Below are 20,021 nucleotides of genomic sequence, written 5' to 3' on the forward strand. Positions count from 1 at the left end.
CTTTGATGGTTTAGAACAAACGAAGTATCTTAGAGGCATCATGAATATTATGATCATGCCACAGGAGATTAAAAGACTGGGTTTTGAACTTGCTTCTGACATTCCCTAGAAGAAACTTTTTAATATAAATCCCTGATGTCAGCTTACTTGCCTATGGCTTGCTTGCATAAAACTGGAATATAAAATGGGCAATTGCTTAACTTCCTGGATAGGATAAAGTGGCTGCCTTTTTGAATATTTAATTATTGTAACAAAAGCTGAAGCATCCTTTTACCTTGCTTTGTCCTCTTCATTGAAATCTTCTTCATTGTCTTTCAATGTCCTTTGATGTCTCAGTATTCAATACATTCTCTATTATTTATGTCCCTCTGACAGAATGTGTCACTTCAACTCCCTTGTCTGCTTCAGCCCTCCATTATATCCCTCAAGTGTGAAGGAATATATTCACTATCAAGAGATTTTTCTCCCTTTCCTCCTCACTCCAGGTCTTATATTTTTGACATTAAACTATAATTTCCTTTAAGTCTCCTTCTATGTTTCACATTTAACAGAATCTAGCCCTAAATTAGAATAAGAATATCAAATATCCCACTGTATTTTAAAATGAAAATCTTCTGTTATACCTGGATGATTCACCAACTTTAAAACAGCTGTTCGGGAATAACATTTCATATGCTAGATCACACCAAAGTTGATAGGTCAAATGGAGTCATCTACCCTGGCAAAAAAGTAGGAAGTAGGCAGTAAGCTCTAAAATGTTAACGGAATAATTTTGTTACCTTCAGATGAGCTCATGTCTTTGGAATATTGAGGAATTCAAGGTCAAAATGATAAAATCAATCTCCTCACCCAGTCCCAAATCTAAAATACTAAACTTATAATGCCTTTGAAAGTAGAGTTTAAAATTTTCCATTCACCAAGTTTTACTTTGCAATATCCTGAAACATTAGCACAATTAGTCTGCCTTTATTTTGCTTAAAAGCAACACAAAGTTTAATTTGACAAACATTGCAAAATAATGTTTCATCAGCATTGTAAAATGATTCAAAGTGTTTACTGATAGATTGTGTTTTTGCAGCTTAAGAGGCAACTAGTTTAAAGCTTTTCCCGCCACCCCACAGATACCTTCTGACCTTTGAATGAGCATGATGGCAATAAGGTGCCTGGTAAAGCTTCAACTTAAACTGTCATCTTAAAAAAAACCCAGCCAACTCCCTCCCCAAATGAGCAAACTAACAAAAGTCTTTCTATTTTAATTGAGGCATATACAGAATCCGATGCTGCAAAAGAGTTCAGAACTGGCAGAAGTTTGGTCAGTTTTTCTTACCAGGCGTTGATGTCATAACTTCTTAAAGACACTGTATTGCAAAATGCTCTGTTGTTAAAATGGCTCTTTACCAATAGAAACTAAGTAATAGATGATAGTTAGGTTTCCACACTAGCCTAGAAGTAGTTAATTGGTTACAAAGGTAAACAAAAAAACCCTAAATCATATAGGCAACGTTGTTTCTTTTTTTTTTTTTTTTTTTTTTGCGGTACGCGGGCCTCTCACTGCTGTGGCCTCTCCCGTTGCAGAGCACAGGCTCCGGATGCGCAGGCCCAGAGGCCATGGCTCACGGGCCCAGCCGCTCCGTGGCATATGGGATCTTCCCAGACCGGGGCACGAACCCGCGTCCCCTGCATCGGCAGGCGGACTCTCGACCACTGCGCCACCAGGGAAGCCCGGCAACGTTGTTTCTATGTGAAAACCTTAAGATCTGTTTCACTTCTCTTGGTGTGTTGCAGGTCTATCGTTGAGATTTAGAACAACTGCTCCTCCACCCCCAAACCCCCAATTTCTACCCTCTCCCTCAGTTCTACTCTCTACTTTCTTCATTAGGTTACAATAGTAGGAAAAGCAACAACAAAGACATGAATGGGAGAGTGGAAATGTTCCTCTTGAGGAGAGGAGGTCACTTATATATTTGCAATTTCTGAAAGTCAGTATTTCTAATTGTACCTCCTATACCAGAAATGGAATAACATCCCTCTCTCTTTTTTTTTTTTTAATTTATTTATTTATTTATGGCTGTGTTGGGTCTTCGTTTCTGTGCAAGGGCTTTCTCTAGTTGCGGCAAATGGGGGCCACTCTTCATCACGGTGCACGGGCCTCTCACTGTCGTGGCCTCTTGTTGCGGAGCACAGGCTCCAGACGCGCAGGCTCAGTAGTTGTGGCTCACGGGCCTAGTTGCTCCGCGGCATGTGGGATCCTCCCAGACCAGGGCTCGAACCCATGTCCCCTGCATTGGCAGGCAGACTCAACCACTGCGCCGCCAGGGAAGCCCCTAACATCCCTCTCTTGAATCAAAACTTTCTAGTCCATTTATTCATTAAAATACATAAGCATCTACTATAGTTGAAGCTTTACTTAATTTACTTTCCAGATTAACCCATGAGTTCCACCTTCCCAATAAAAAAAATGCCCATAGTACATTCAACACCTGTGACCAATAAGCCTATAAATTTCTGTCGTACCAGATTAGTTACAAGTCAACCTAGAAATGATGGGTTTGTCCCCTAATCTTTGTAATGCTAGTGTTATTATAAGTATGTGATTTAATACATGCAAGCCAGTGAAATGAATGCCAAAAAATTATGATGAAAAGCTAATCTGAGGACTTCCCTGGTGGCCAAGAATCCTCCTGCCAATGCAGGGGACATGGGTTCGAGCCCTGGTCCGGGAAGATCCCACATGCCGCGGAGCAACTAAGCCCATGTGCTACAACTACCAAGCCTGTCCTCTAGAGACCACAAGCCACAACTACTGAGCCCACGTGCCACAACTACTGAAGCCCGTGAGCCTAGAGCCCATGCTCCACAACAAGAGAAGCCACCGCAATGAGAAGCCCGCACACTGCAACGAAGAGTAGCCCCCGCTCGCCACAACTAGAGAAGGCCCACTGGCAGCAACGAAACCCAACTCAGCCAAAAAAAAAAGCAATTTGAATGCTCTAGAAAAAGCTAGATGAAAGAGGAGTTGGGTCCCTTCTATTTGTTTTTATTTTATTTATTTATGTATTTATTTATTTTTTGGCCGCACCACATGGCACGCGAGATCTTAGTTCCCCCACCAGGGATTGAACCTGTGCCTCATACATTAGTAGCACCGAGTCTTAACCACTGGACTGCCAGGGAAGTCCCTGGTCTCTTCTCTTTAGAAAGCTCTCAAATTAAAGTTAGGCAAATTTCCTGTGAGTTATGAAGAGGGAGAAAGACAAATTTTATGAGATGCCTAAGTTTTAAAAATCTTTTAAAGATTTATTGGGTGCCATGTAGCAGCATCTGTAATTCTTAACCATTTTCAAGTTATGGATTCCTCAGGAAATTTAATGAAGGTTACAGCCTACTTCTCTCCCTAGAAATACAAATGAATAAACACACAATTCTGGTGGATATTATACCCTGTCCCCATTTCTCCTTCATGCTCCATGAAAGCTCATCTCCCTGTGGCTCTACGGATCTTAAGCTTCAAAACATTTCATCACGTTTACACCCATTAAAAAACTAAGCATTTTATTAGTACAGCAGAACTAAATTCCATAAGGTCTAATCTCAACTTTGCTAAGACCTTATTAGCGATATTTCAGACCTTTTAATAACATACACTGACCTCTCAAGTGACTTTATTCAACTTAAATAATAAAGGATGCCAGGTCTCATTTCTCTTAATTCCTGTGATCCTCCCATATGATTGATTGGTTAGCAATTCCTTACAGTTCTCTGCAATGCCTAGCTGTAACCCATAAACAAGATGACTAACGAGCGAACACATACTCTAATTCTCAGGGTACAATAAAAAAAACTTTTTAATAAATAAATAAGGCTAGAATTAGAAAAAGCTCTTGACTTAGAATGGTAGTTATTTCTTCTCTCAGATTTAGTGTTTTAATAAGTAGTCCACAAAGTAATCTATCTTAATAAGGTTTTCCTTCCCACGCATTAAGAGTCATATAAAAGCATGGGTGGATAAGAGATGTCAAATCACTTGCTCAAGTATTCCCAACACATAGCTTTCTCTTCTGAAGTTCCTCCAGTCTAAACCCACCTGGGCTTATGAGTCATGAAAATTCTAATCTGCCACTATTAAGCCTTTTCACCTCTAAATCATTTTTCCCAGCTGCCTAAACCAAAACTTGAACAGTCATTCTAAACTCCTCCTTCTCCTTTATTACCCACATCCAAGCAATCACTAGTCCTCCAGTTGGTCTCCTAATTCATTTCTCAAGTCTGTCCCTTCCTCTCAATCAATTTAGGTCCTTACGTGTTAACTGGTTTCCCTGTCTGTGTTTGGTTCCTGACAACCCATATCCCAGAATAATCTTTCCGAAACAAAGATGTGATCACTTCATTCACCAAATTAAAGCCTTACAATGGCTCTCAGCTTAAAAAGCCTTCAATGTGGGCTTCCCTGGTGGCACAGTGGTTAAGAATTTGCCTGCCAATGCAGGGGACATTTGTTTGAGCCCTGGTCCGGGAAGATCCCACATGCCACGGAGCAACTAAGCCCATGAGCTACAACTACTGAGCCTGTGCTCTACAGCCTGCAAGCCACAACTACTGAGCCTGTGTGCCACAACTACTGAAGCCCGCACGCCTAGAGTCCATGCTCTGCAACAAAAGCCACTGCAGTGAGAGGCCCGCGCACCACAATGAAGAGTAGCCCCCGCTCACCGCAACAAGAAAGCCCGTGTGCAGCAACAAAGACCCAACGCAGCCAGAAATAAATTAATAAATTAATTTTTTTAAAAATCCTTCAGTGTCCCTACTGGACAAAGTTGAAGGCACAGAAATGCAGGAATGTCCTTCGTGATGTGGCCCCTACCTACATCTCCAGTCTCACCTCTCACTTGCCTCACCCCTATGCTGAATCTTCTGCTCCCTCAACACACCATGCTGTTTTTTACCTGTGTCCCTGTTTTTCCCTCTGCTTAAAATAAATATTAGCTGCAACCTCTACCCCCATGCTCTGGTCTGTCTATGGAACCCTACCCATTCACTTCTAAATAAAGATTTAAAATGCCCAAAGATGTTCATGACAGCATTATGTTTAACAGTTAAAAACTGAAAAGCTGGGCTTCCCTGGTGGAGCAGTGGTTGAGAGTCTGCCTGCCGATGCAGGGGATGCGGGTTCGTGCCCCGGTCTGGGAAGATCCCACATGCCGCGGAGTGGCTGGGCCCGTGAGCCATGGCCCCCTGAGCCTGCGCGTCCGGAGCCTGTGCTCCGCAGCAGGAGAGGCCACAACAGTGAGAGGCCCGCGTACCGAAAAAAAAAACAAAACTGAAAAGCTAAATCCTCCAAATACAGAAATAATTTGTTAAATTACAGTGGATCCCTGTGATGGACTATTATGTAATAATTAAAAAATGTTTAAAAATTAATGATATGAAAAGCTAAAAAAAATGGCGATAAAATTGTTTACACAGAATCATCTCAACCATATAAAGTACACTATACATATACATAAAAAAAAGAGAGAATTGGCAGAAAATGCACCAACACATTAAGAGTACTTACCTCTGGGTAACAGAATTACGGGCAATTTTTTTTCCCTCGAGTTTTAGACAGTGAATATGCATTACTTTCAAAATCAGAAAAACTTTGAAAGTATTTTAAATTACAAAAGACTTTCCTGGAGACTTCCCAACCCTCCCTCCCCCCCCACACAAATTTAATTATTCCTTCCTCTGCAAGTACACATTCTCTTTGTTGTGCATATCACACACAAGTATAAAACTTATCATCCTGTATTTTAATTTATGTTTCTCAGGGAGCTGTCTGAGGACCAGATATGGTTCAGCTTTAATCCCTAGTGCCTGACCTCTGGTAGCAGCCAGGTAAATGTTTATAAAATGAAATTGCTCTTACATTGCTAGCTACATCTAAATGACCAATACGTGTCTTATCAATCATTTGTAAATGTAAATCATTAACACATTCAACAAACATTTCCCATGTGCCTAAAATATCCCAGGTACTGTCACAACCCCTGAAAACACTACAGTGAAAAAGGTCCTTGCCCTTGTGGAACTTACATTCTAGTGTGGAGAAACAAACAAACACACAAACGCAGCTCACTTCACACAGTAACAAGTGCTATAAAGACAATGTGGGATGAGGGGAATCAGGGAAGATCTGGGGAAAGAGTGTAACATCAAAGACACACTGAAAGGTGGTAACTGATAAGAGGCAAGCGGGTATAATAAAATGAGAGAACTGGACAACGAGTCTAAAGACCTATATTTCCATTCCTCCTGTCACCTTACTAGTCAGGTGATATTATTCTCTGAGTCTCAAGTAGGATGATAATTCCTAATTCACAAGAACGTGTAAGGATTAAATAAGATAATTTATGTGCAAAGGGTGAGGCCAGTGCTTGACATGCAGAGTCCCATGTATTTGTTAGCTGAATCTATTTGGAGAATACATCAAAAATAATACAACACCCAAAAGCTGGACTACATGGATTATGACTGCGAATGACGATGCCAAAAGATACTTAATGTAAATCCTACCCCTTTGATCAGGGAATCCTGTAATAGATATGTGCTTAACAAAAATACCGCTTAGGCTATCCTTCTTAACTGTGTATCTGAACTCAGGATTCTACTATTGATTACAACCACTTTAAACAACGTGGCAAAAAGTTCACTAGCTTACCCATAAAGTCAAATGCAAACACATAAAAAAAAAAAGATTCATGCTCCAAAAACTGTCTCTCAGCCTTTCCCTACAATCTTTATTCATAAACCTCACTGGTCTTCACTATTTTTAATCCCCTGCATATCTAGTTTATATTTCTCTAGTCCAAAAGAGGAAAGGAAATTTTCCACGGCAGATTGCAAAAGAGAGGTGCTTCTGGGCACATTCACTTCTTGTCCTTTTTAATTGCTGCCTCTCTGAAACCTAAGAACTGGGTCTCCTGGACTTTGAGTAGGGGGTTAGAGTGTCAGATCACTAAAATGTTTCCTCTGAAGTATTTAAATCCCTAGCTAGTCCCCAAACTCTACCATATATTTAAGATAGAAAGTCTTTTGCCCTTTACATCTCTGCTTTCCAATCTCACAATCTTCAAACCAATGACTAGCTGAATGGGCCTACTATAACCTACTCTTTGTCAACCTCTTAGACCAAAGCATTGTCACCTTAATATTTCTAAGTATTATTGTCAGAATTATTCTGACCCTCATTCTGATCACTTCCAGTATTAATAACTTGATTTGGGAAGACAGGAATAAAAGAGACCACCATGACAGGGTAAGTTAACTCCACAAGAACGAGATGATCAACAGTGAAGAGGTAAAGAAAAATTTAACTCATAGGATACAAGTTAATGTTCCCATCTACTGGTTGCCAAAATCTCTAATGTCAAAGGAAGAACGCTGCTTACTTCTTAGCATACCAAAGTACAAACAGAGTCACAGCCTAGAAACTATGGGCTGTCCATAAAGTCTGAAAAGCCAGATATTTTCTATTCTTACAAATTGAAGATGTCATTTATAACATTCTGTACATTCACCTATGTTTCCATATTCTGTGAACATCTTGTAAAGAAATGCTATAGTGGAGAATCTGTCTTGAAAATGTTAAATATACTGTATTATAGAAAGGACAAAACTATAGCAACTTGTATTTAAATGTTTAGTCATTCATGTAATGAGCACCTACTAAGTGTCAAGTGCTCATGAACTTCTAGACACTGGTTCAGTTGGTGGCACTGGCCATTTAATTCGTTGAACTGAATTACTAAAGATAGGGAGTTACATTTTCTCTCTTGAATTTGATCTTGCCTTTGAAATAAGTTTGAACACTTGAAGAATGAAGATATTTGGCTGTACAACAGTCTTAACCACACAATATCAGTACACAAAGTTTCCTTCCCTCTGTGTACATTTATTCTATGATCACTTCAAATGATATAAAGGCTGTTTGGTACCCATTTCTGTTCCTCTCCTCTGAAGACTGCCAACAAGGATTCATATCATATAGTCATTATTTTTGAGAATTATATAATAGTGCTTCTGGGGAAAGAAAAGTGGTGTTGATTCTAAGATGCTAATTTATTGTATTATTTTAATTCACTAGTACTTTTCCACATCAAGTGAAGTCAAAATATTACAATGGTTTCACATTAAGTTTACATGCCTAGCACCTGTAATGAACACTGAAGGATATGAAAACTAAATGTAAAAGAACTGAAGCATAACAGAACCCCCAGAGAACAAGCCATGTACAAGGTATAAGGACCAGTTGCAGAAAATTCCTTGTTAAGGCTGGCTACTACTACAAGCACAGCCATCTCCCCAGGAAAGCACCTTTGAAGCTGTGGCTATATTATATTCCTCAACTCTCAAGATCCAGACTTGGGCCTCTATACTGAATTCTATCTCTGACAACCATGCTGGCCTCTACAGAGAGTCAGGCATGGTCTTCAGGGAAGTGGTGATAAGGAACTTCAAATCAGAGCCTTTGGAGCTCCAGAACTACCAAAATCTCACATTTGCATTGGTGAGTCAGCCATGGCAGAAGCAGGTAGTTACAAACATACACCATCCTTGTGACTAACTCTATACTCCCTAACTTTCAGAGCACTATGACTGGCATTCTAGGACAGGCAGTCACCATAACATACAAGGAGCCTTTCATTGCTCTTCCATCCCTGCTGGACACATCTTTCTAGGCCTTCTCCACTTCCAGATGTCATCAACTAGCACTTAATCCTGGACTACTAGCTATCAACAAATATTTCCTCTATTAAACTCGAACTGTCTCTAATTACTGGTGGTTAGGCAGGCATTTAAGAGTCATAACAGTATCTAATTTTTTGAACATTTTGTATGCATTCTCAAAGCAAACCCAGAAGATAGGCTCTCTCTCTCTCCATTTTTGCAGACTTCTTGGAAAAAGAAACATGGACTAAATGACTTGACTCCAATCACCAGTGACAGAGCTGAGGCTTCAACCAGTGTCTTCCTCGTTCCAAGCTTCATGGGCTGTCCACTACTCTATACTCCCCTCCATTCCTTTCCTCAGTAAAATCCACATGGCTGCATCAGATTTTTCATATTGTAGTAACAAAGCCATAATCTTTTGACACTTGCAAATCAAAACACTCCAAAAACCACCTGAGCAATGACACCTTCCAAATGGATGAGCATTACACTTTGTGCAGCCCTTGAAAGATAGCAAAATAGGCCAACCAGTGGAGAAAGCTATTTAAGCAGAAATTTGTGTCTTAGAGGATATCTAAACACATTACATTTCTGAGAGCATATTTTTATATCAACTTGCTGCAAGGTCATGAAGAGTTTAAAGCTAAGTACTTTTCAACATGCAATTTTAAAGTAAACAGATTATATTAGATAAATGTTTTCAGTAGCATAGAAAACTTTCTAATATTTCCTAATCAATATCTCTTTTAAATAGAATATAGATAATGTGGCTTTGCTGGCATACATATTAACCACGCTACAATAAGTTCTGAAACAGTTTGTAGAGTTGGGTGGACTTTAAGTGGTTTTGCATTGGAGCAGTAGTTAAGAAATCAACTACAGAAGAGTCTCTAGTTTTAAATCTAGGTCATAGTATCCTTATTCAAAAGCAAGCATAAACTAGACAATTTATATTACTTCCTGAAAAGATGGTTCCAAAAGAAGGAGCCTAGGCTGGTTGAAAACACTGATGTTTCTTCAAAATTTATTATGAATAGGCATATTTATTTTTCAAAATAATTTATATTCCCATGAATTCATGTAAGGAATTTCTTTCTCTGTTATAGATAAGCCACCAGCACAATCAACACTAAATTACATTTAAGCAGACTTATGCCAGAAAATATAAAATCTATACAGTGGCTTTCAATTTGGGGTAGGAAAAGAGGGGCGGGATAAAGGCAGAAATGCAGAGAGAAAGCAGAACATAATTTGAATTTTTTTCCAAAAATACAAATTCAAAAATACATAGATAAGTAAATAAATAAATAGGGGAGTATATTGACTACTGTTGAATCTAGTATATGTATGGGCACTATATTTTTCTTCCTCTGTTCCTCTCAATAAAATATATTTTAACAACACAATCTCCAGGGTATATCATAAGGTCAAGTATAGATGCCGCCCAGTCTCCTGCTTCTACACTGCACTGTTAACTGATGTTCACTGGCTCTGGAGGCAGATCTCCTGGGTTCAAATCCCAACTCTGCCAGTTACTGGCTGTGTGATGATGAGGAAATAATGTAAATGCACTAACCCTCAATTTCTTTGTCAGGATAATGAGGGTAATAATAGTCCTCTACCTTAAAGGAGTTCCAATAAGAAACTACATGTGAAGTGCTTAGCAAAGGGCCCAGGTCATAGGTAAATGGTGGATTATCACGTTGTTACAGTAACCAGGGGGTACCTTCAGACAGAAAAAAAAAAGACTAAATAACATTACATAGAAGTTTGGGGGTTTTCAGATTGCGTGGGATGAAAAAGCAGTAATCCATACTAAGAGAAGATCACTCAGAGCCTCTGGCCACCATTATAATAACAATAATCATAACTCAACATTTATATGGTACTTTACTATGGGCCAAGTACTGGGCTAAGCACTTTACATGCAGTTTCTTATCTGAACTCCTATGAAGCAAGTAATTATTATTATTCCCATTTTACAGATGACAAAATTGAGGGTCAACATACACACATAATTTTCACAAGATTACAAACCCAGGAACTGACAGCGTTGAGATGTGAACCTAGGCAATCTGCCTCCAAAGTCTGCTTCTGATAGAAACTACCCACCTGAACTTGAGCAAGTCATTTTACATATTTGGACTTTGATTTCCTCTTCTGGAAAATAAGCAGAGTAGTGGAATAGGTGCTCTCAAAAGTCCCTTCTAAACTTCTCTGGACAACAACACTATTTAAACCGAAATTCACTACATATAGAAAATACCTCTGTTCTAGTCCTTTTACAAACCTAAGCTTCTCTGTCTTATACAAATAGAGAATGAAGCATATGTATAATACCCCAGGTGGGGTACCTCACTGATTTTTAAAAATTTTTTTTAATATAAATTTATTTATTTTTGGCTGTCTTGGGTCTTCGTTGCTGCGCGGGCTTTCTCTAGTTGCGGCGAGCGGGGTCTACTCTTCGTTGCGGTGCACAGGCTTCTCATTGCGGCAGCTTCTCTTGTTGTGGAGCATGGTCTCTAGGCACGCAGGCTTCAGTAGTTGTGGGGCACGGGCTCAGTAGTTGTGGCTCACGGGCTTAGCTGCTCCGCGGCATGTGGGATCCCGGACCAGGGCTCGAACCCGTGGCCCCTGCACTGGCAGGCGGATTCTTAACCACTGTGCCACCAGGGAAGCCTCCTCACTGCTTTTGAGTTGGTGGATGGTACATCACTAAGAGCCAGACAGAGAATCTCATGAGACAGTTCCATAAGTAAGTCCCTTTGAATGGAGCCCAAAGAGAACCTGACATAAATGAAGTCTACCTGACAGCACTAGAGCTACAAGGAAGTTGAGGACACACATCAACAAAACTAGCCAAAGAGCTATTACCTAAGTTATGCCATTTTCTCTTAGGACCTCACTTTCCTTATTTACAGAAATGAGCTGGCTTTTAGATACAAGTAATCCCTAAGGAAGCAGCCACCCCAACCCAGAGAAACCAATCAACTTTGTTAGAATTAAGGGAAGGGCATAAGAAAGCACGTGCAGTTTGAAAAATCACATTCAAATACAGCTATTGCTTTCACAATATAAACCACAGAAATAAAGCTCCAAAAATTCTATTGTGTGGGTTGGCAAAAGAGAGTGAAGCAGCACTGCTGGGGGTGGGTAATGGATTTTTTTTTAATATTATGATACATTAGAGTACATCACTACTACTGTTGAAAGCCCCTTTTAGCTCAAAGAATCTGAAATAAAAAAATTAAGTTGGTATTCTGTGAAATACAGTCCTAGATTTAAAGAAAAAAATCTTATTTGTCAAAATAATTTTTAAAAAAGTCATTAGAAGCTACTTAAGTTTTCTCTTTTGTAGAAAAATGATTTAAATAAATATATAAACATGTAAAATTCTGCACACAAGACTCAAGTTGTTTTTGGTTTTTTAAACTTAATATGCTTATCAACACAAACCAAGTCTGATAATTTTCCAAGCCAAAACACAGCCAGGTTATTCCTACTCTGGTTCTAATATTGCTTCAAAATCCTGAAGCTCCATTTTAAGTAAGAAAAAGAAATGAGACATAAAGTCCATGTAATTCTTCCTGAGGCCAAATTTATAAAGCTCAATTTTCAATTAAATCTCTCCTCCTACAAATCTTTTGGCCATCTTTCCCTACTCAATAGCACTACCAGGGATGAAAAAACAAGACTCCAAACTCAATCCAGTCCATCTGGCTCTCATTAGCATGGCTGGTAAATGGTTTGCTGAGAAACAACTGGCAATCCCCACATTGCTTGTCAATATCAGTTTGGGGGAAATTTTATGGATTTAATCTCTCCCCAGTTCCCATTTCTGGAGATAATCAAAAGCTAGTTGTATTCAGATTCTACTCTTAGAAAAAGACAGTTGATGCCTACACTATCAGTTTCCAGGCCCAAAACCTCCCTGTTAGATTTTAGGTTATCCTCTAAGAATGGATTTGGGTAGAGATCATGAGAATAATAAGACGGACTATTAGAAAAAGAGGGGCTCTCCTACCAAATGCAGCCTCCCTGTCCAGCGCCCCCCGCCACACACACATACACACACACACACACACAAAGAAATTCCAGAAAGCAGAGTCCTCCTTTTCTGTAGGGATCTAATCCCGGCGTGCAGTCTCTTCATTTTATTAAAACAAACTTTAGAATAATGGGGAGAAATATACCTTAATATTAAACTCTTCCATTCCTGAAGGGCCCCTGTAAAAATGTGTTAAGATTATTTCATTAAAAACCCTCATACACATAATTTATGAGTTTCAGGGACCCCCTTGAACTGTTGAGGTTAAAAATCCTTGCTCTAGTTTAGAGAATCATGTGCTTCTTAATAACCCTATCTCCTCCTTCATGGATGGGAGCCATGCCAAACATCACATCTGAAATATAAAGAGCAATAAAATGAAGCCTCCAATTGCACTTGATGCTTTAAACTAACTCTGTCAAATGTCGGTTCTGCCATTTTTCATCAATGCTCAAAGGATTTCTGTTTCATTTCCTTGGATCCAAAGATCCAAACTGGGTCTTATCCAAAGCCCTCCTCTCTCCTTCCTTCTTTTTTAACTGAGCCTGGAAGTGTATAGCCAAATCAATTTGTAAGTGAAGGGTGAATGTTTACCTGAGAACAAAGCCCTCCAGTGAACGCTCCCCCTCACCACCCCTTTCGAACTCAAGATGTCCAGGACACTGCCAACCGATGTGGCCATACACTGGATGAGAAAGCGAGAACAGAATAAGGACACTCCATTCAACCTTTTTGTCTGGGGCACTTCCTGGGTTTTTCATTGGCATTTAACACCAAGACACAAGGCTCATTTTTCATTAAAGTTGCAAGACTTTCACTTTGCCCAGTTTCAGATGGTGTAATTGATCTGCATTGTCTTCTTAAATAACCCAACTGAAGGACACTGCAGCTTTAAATATTTCAGCGCTAGCTAGCAAATAGTCTCCATTGCAATATGGCTCTGAAGGTCGCGTCCTATTGTCTCTTTCCTCTGGAAAAAACAATTTCTAAGTCCTTTTTCTAGGTAACATAGGAAGGGTTACCCCTAGAATTCCCACTCTTCCATCCTGGTCCCTGATAGAGTTCCAGTGTTTATTGGAATCTCACACTCATAATTTTCCCGGCAGGGGCAATATGCTGATTGCTATTAAAGATGCCAGCACCTTCGCGAGACATAAACACATGTGTTCACATTAGTTTAATTGAGCGTATGCAACTGTCTGAAATAGCAACACTCAAGGGCTGTTAACCCCTTTAAGAGTGGGGCCAGAGTGGTTTGGGAGTGGACGGCTTTCAGGAGGCATCCTGAGCCCGGGATTGCATAACGTGAAATGTGTAGCTACTTAAAACGACAGGAATCTCAGCCTACTCATCCTGGGACTATGTAGGCACCCTGCCATACACTTGCAGCTTTTCTTGTCGAAGAAGATCAAAAGAAGAGGCACAAGCACGAGGAAGGAAAAACTAAGCTAAAAGAAAAAGGCTCTTTTCTATCTTGTCAGGGTGCATATATACGATTCCTCCAGCAGTCACAGTGTTCTCCCACCCTTGTCCCCGGTCGTGGAACAGCCCCAGTGAACTGAAGGCTTTGGAAAAGGGCAGGGCAGTTGGACATCGCTGCCTTTTTTAAAGAACAAAAATCAACGGCCTATTAAATGGTAGGGAAAACAAGGCAAAGGGAGCAGAGAAGAAAGGCGCGTGCAGGTGCACTGGAGCATTACCTGAAATGGCAACAGATTGTTACCATTGTCCGTCCGGAAAGCGTTATCCTCCATCCAGGACTTGGAGGTGAGCGGGGCCGCGCGGGGGAACTTGGGCGGCGCGATCACGTTGCTGGAGAAGGGCTTTTTGAGCGGCGAGATGGGGTTGAGCGGTGAAGGTACCCCGACGCCCACGCCCACGCCCACGCCGACCGCCCGGCGAGGGTCCCGGCCCGCCTGCAGGCCGCCCCACGGGTTGGACGGCGCGCTCCAGGCCGCGTTCACGCTCTGGTGCGTGTTCCAGCTGGACGACGCGGACGAGGCGGCGGCCGCGGCGGCCGCAGCGGCCGCGGCAGCCGAGGACGAGGACGGCTTGCTGGTCATGATGGGCTGGTGACCGTACGCCGCGGCGGCGCCCCTCTGCGCATAGGGCGCCTGGCTGGGGCTGGCGGGCGACCGGCGCTGCTGCGAGGGCTGCGCCTGCTGGGGCTGCGCGGGCTGCGCGGGCTGCGGTGCGGGCGGCGGCGGCTGCTGGTGGTGCTGGGTCTGCGCCAGGCTGAGCTGCGGGGAGAAGGTGCCTCCGAAGACCGGGTTGACGTGGTGAGGGAAGTTCTGGAAGAGCATGGTCCCATTGACTGGCGTGATCCCCTGGAAGAAGCTGTCCTCTACCGCGTTCGTGGTGCCCGTGGACCAGGTGCTGCCGAAGGACGGCGACAGCGACGCGCCCGGCGCCGCGGGCTCCTGCGGCGGCGGCGGCTGCTGAGGGGGCTGGTGGAAACCCAAGCCCGGCAGGAGCGGCGATTCCATCTGCATCTTGTCGGGGCCGTTGGGGGCCGGCGGGGCCGCGGCGGGGCTGAGGGCCGGCACTGCGCTGCTGTCCTCCGGCTTGGGGGTCTCTGAGGACAGGGGCGTGGACGGGGCTTCGGCTGTGCCGGGCTCGGGCTGGGGCTGCTGCTGCTGCTGCTGCTGCTGCTGCTGCCGCTGCTGCTGGGTCTGGGGCTGGGTTTTGCTTTTGTCCATCAGTAAATCATCCTGCATGGTTTGCGCAGCTGAAACGGGAAAAAAGAGAGACGCGTTATTGTCAATGTGTTCGTTAATGCCCCTTGCTGAAGCGGGCGGGTGTTTTACTTGCGAAAATCCAGTGCCACCGCTATTAGCCAATTGCAATGCAAATCCATAATCTCCCATTTAGAAGAACAGGTCGGGCTGGGGGAGCGGGGGGGGCGGGGGGCGGGTGGGGAGCTCATGCAAGGTCTCTAAAAATACTCTGAGAGCGTCTTCACCCTTTCTGATGTCTAGGTTCCTTTTCTGTATTAGTGAGAGATGTGCTTATAAGACAGAAAGACGGCAATTTCGCCACGTCTCTTTTCCCTTCACCGGAACTCAGAGCGTTCACCCTGCAATGAGAAACCGATTCTGGTTCCTGTTTTTTCCCAAGCACCACCCTCCCCTAGCTATTTGCATACGTCAATAAATACTGCTGCGTCCTTCAGCAAGGTTAAAAAGACACCGCACACGACCCTTTCTACCCCCCGCTCCGGCACTTTAGAGAAACAGAAGTCTTATCCCCCTTGATTAGCAAACTGCCTTCTTGCCTCGATAATTGTTTCATTTAGCAGCAGCGAACCACGAGGGAGGAAATCCTTGGCATTTGTTAGGAGGAGGACTCAGCTGCACAATCATTCTCTGGCCTCCCAGGAGCTGCAGCTACTCCATTTTGTTAGGAGACATTAAAACAAACAACAACAACAAAAAAAAACACATTGTTTTTAAAGAGGTAAAAATCTACTGAAACATTTTCAAGTGCTTGCTTCTTGTTACTCTAAGGATTAGGGTTTTTCTGCTTATTCTCCAATTTTCTCGTCTCCAATTCTGCCTCACAAGAGATTTTTTTGGCATCTCAGTGGTTCAGGTCTCAACAGGAGCCTGAGAATTTCTCCGCAGAGTGAAGAAATGTTCTGGTTGGATTTAAGGTCAGAGAGAGAGAGAGAGAGAGAGAGAGAGAGAGAGAGAGAGAGAGAGACGCGGAGGGAGGGAGGAGGGAGGGACGGAGGGAGGGGGCGGGGGACTGTGACTATGCGATGGGGTGGGGGCGGGGCTTTTAAAAAATCCCTCTGAGATTTAAGTAGAAAGTCAAGATAATTCTGGGGTTGCGAGATTTTTCATTTTTGAATCCTCCTGCTACTGCCTTGGTCACAAGGCTTTGGCAAATTTAGAATCCATTCTCTTATCACTAGTATTAGCAGTGAAAGATTATGGTTTGAAGACCCTGAATTACCAAATGCTAGCTAACGTGTTAAAAATAGCATAGTACAAAGTCCCCAATTCTCATACATTGTAATTATAGTGCATTGCCATCACTGCTTCATTTAGCCATATAAGGAGAGTATGGTATTTTCCATTTCGCACAGAAGGGCTATATTCACCTCTGCCATACAGCATGTTTTATCATTCAAGGATGAAAATAGTCATCTCTCAAAACCAGGAGATTTCCATACACATAGTTATCACTGAGTTAGCTTGTCCCTTAGAGCACATTAATTGTTTTAAATATATGAATATTACAGTGCTAAGACCCTGAAAACAAGTATTTTGAAGTGTTCAAGGAGCATATGACCAAATATACAATTATTTTTAGATGATGATTCAGTATAATTGCAACAAAGTTATTAATATGTTTAATGCAGTTAATTAACTCAGATACTTGGAAAAGCATCTTTCTCAGGACACTTGTAAAGGGCATTCAAATACACACAGAAGTTCTGTCTTTGGACATTCTCACGATAATAAATGTTGTAAGATAAATGTGTTGGAAAATGTCTATGCTTCCCCTCTCAACTATTAAGCAAAATATGTCAGACTAAGAAATGGGATTAAAAGTAGTTCTACTGTTTTATTAAAGAGTATCTTTAAAATGGTTAATCTTTCATTTCAAAGTTTAATACATAGACAAAATAGTGGGCTCGAGGAAAAGCTTCACAGCCACCTTATTCTCCTTTCTACTCCTCCCTCCCTGACCCCCACCCCCAAAAAACCCAACCCAATATAATACACATCACAAATTGCCAGCTACTACCAATAAAACCTACTTAAGATTGACTTTGTGTTCCTTAGCTCCCTTCGTCTAAAATAATGGCTTTGATCAGTATTGTAAAATATGACAAAGAGGCAAGCAGAGCTTGGATTCACAACAGCACAAAGTTCTATTGCTGCCAAAGGAAATGGACACAGAAAGAGACATTTTCATACTTGGTTTAAGCAGTGCTGCAGTAAACCATTATAATCTGGGATCTGAGTCTCTTCCAGTGAGCTAGAATTGTCTTTACAACAGCCATATTATCATGGCCGAAATATGCATTTGATTATAATTTTAATATCACTCAGCTTTTCCAATGCTTGTATCAATGCTGTTAATGCCTTCAGTTTAAACTATATATCTGTGGTGGAAAAATTAATGCTGTACTATAGCAAAAAAGCCAAAAAGTAAGCTAGACTCAGAATATTTTAAGGCTATAAGTAATATTAATATATTTATTAAATTTAAAAAAATTTATCATACCAGGAACACCCATTTCTCTTTTCAGCATTTCTTAAAGACATAAATTTCACTGCCTGCATAAATTCACTCTGTCAAGGTCAAGACCCATCTTTAATAAATAAATAAGACCCTTTTAAACAAAAGATAAGCAATAGATGAAAATAACATTTACAAAGTTAATATGCAATGTCAGTAACTGCTTGTACAGTCTGTTCCTTTGGGTGGGTTTTTTGTTTGTTGGGGTTTTTTTTCTTTTTTCTTATTTACAGCAGAGTCCGAGAAATAGATACCTCCTTCCCCTCCCCCCACCCCACACACAATAGATCTTCCTCTACATGCAATCACCCAATCTCAAGTAACAAATTCTTAGCAGCAGTTACCTTTGAGGGTCCAGTTTTTAAGGATCGATAAAATTAAAAAGTGTACAGTATTTATTTTCTTCTTTCAGGTTGATTATGTGACCGCTCTGGCAAGAGCACTTTGACAACTGTAAGAAGAGAGGGCATGCGCACACAGGGAACTGTGGGGGCTGAAGTCCTTAGCTAGGTCCGCTGCCCGACTGGAGAATGTTCCGCTAGGAAAGGAGGAAGCCTCCAAAATACTGATTCCACGGGAAGGAGGTTGTGCCGATTACATTGTATCTTCCTAACCAATCTAAATCACGAGTTGTTAAGATGAACACGGGGGAAAATAAACCAGTTTGTCAACTGATTTAGGAGGCCAGGTTAAAAGAGAAACTGGATTCTAGGACTCAAAATAAAGAAACCCAGCGGAGCTACCTTAAATGGTATTAGAATGGTAATGACTGGGTAGCCAGCAATAGGAACCCTACCACAGCAAAAGAGATGGGGTGGGGAGGAATAAGGAAGGGAGGAGGCGGACTACTAGGGAAAGATACTTAAAATCTGACCATACTTAAAAGACACATGCTTAATATTATAAAATGAAAAGTACCTCAATATTAAATACGATATAAACCTTGGAGGTCAGGTTAAAAATAGGTTTCAGTCACAAATTTTTGACATCTTATCTATCCACCAAGATTTCTTTGTATTTGAAATGAAGGCACAAATCACTTACTTCAAGATTCTACTTCATATGCTAGAAATCAACTCACCTCCTTATTTTACTTGTCAAAATGAAAGTTTACCTTGCATTATTCATACAATGATCAATCAAATAAAATTCAACCCTTTTAAGCTAAAATAGTGTTTGGTTAAACATTAAAAAAATATTTGACATGTTTAGAGTTTCACTGTATAGGGCAGTGACTTCTTTATTCAAGACAGAAAGTAGATACAGTTTCTATCTAAAATTTATTTTTCCGGTGTACATTTTTCCTATCTTAACCTCATAACTCCAAGGCTGGAATCTCATAACATCTTATCAACTGGTATTATCTATAGCTTCTGAGAGCAATAGTTCAATTACCAGTTTGCTCACATAGGCAGAAGATATTATTTCTTGTGGGATTTGGTTCAGTGCCATTCACCCAAGAGGTTCAGAGTAAATGTCAGTTGATGATTCTGCTGATTGGACTTGGAACTAAAAATGTTAAGCACCATTTAAAACTGTCTTATTTCTCTATTTCCCCTCTTCACCAATTACAACTAAAGTAGTATGACCAGAGACTACCACTTCGCAGCAGTTACTAGTCTTTGTTTCTAGTTATTTCTAAGGAAAAAAACAAAACTAATTTAAGAGGAAAAAATCATTTTGAATGAATCTGCCAAAAGCTCTTTTTAAAAGAACTAAATAAATTATCTTCTTATTCCTACTGTGAACTTAGCATATATTCCCCCCCTTTTCTTTTTCTTCCTCTACCTTCCTAAAGAAAGCTTTACCTCTGCCAACGTTACAGAGTCTGTAAAGATCAACTCATGGCTAATCTTATTCCTGAATACTTCCCTAACCTACCAAACTTCTACATTTTCAAGTACTGCAATTAAGTCAAAAAAAAAAAGTTCCCCTCATAAAACCCTTATAAAGACTTGTTTTAAGAAATAGTTTTTTTAAATTATTTGAAATTAATATGTCAAGACTTTAT

General features: G+C 41.1%; 1 protein-coding gene across 4 annotated transcripts in view; it reads right to left on the reverse strand.

Moving 5' to 3' along the window:
* Positions 1-20,021, reverse strand: part of CPEB3 (cytoplasmic polyadenylation element binding protein 3) — a 180,217-nt gene that overhangs the window by 135,323 nt on the left and 24,873 nt on the right. For 2 of the 4 annotated variants that reach the window (XM_082630114.1, XM_082630112.1), the window contains exons 1-2: positions 18,355-18,438; positions 14,458-15,485 (exon numbers count right to left, since the gene is read on the reverse strand). In XM_082630114.1, coding sequence (XP_082486240.1) covers positions 14,458-15,474 — 1,017 coding nt within the window. In that variant the 5' untranslated portion in view covers positions 15,475-15,485; positions 18,355-18,438. Of the gene's footprint in view, positions 1-14,457; positions 15,486-15,719; positions 15,811-18,354; positions 18,439-20,021 lie in introns of those variants that run through there. The other 2 variants (XM_082630113.1, XM_082630111.1) reach the window with 2 other exon arrangements.

The sequence above is a fragment of the Mesoplodon mirus genome, assembly GCF_964341445.2.
Source record: "Mesoplodon mirus genome assembly, chromosome: 2".
NCBI classification, from domain to species: Eukaryota; Metazoa; Chordata; class Mammalia; order Artiodactyla; family Ziphiidae; genus Mesoplodon; species Mesoplodon mirus.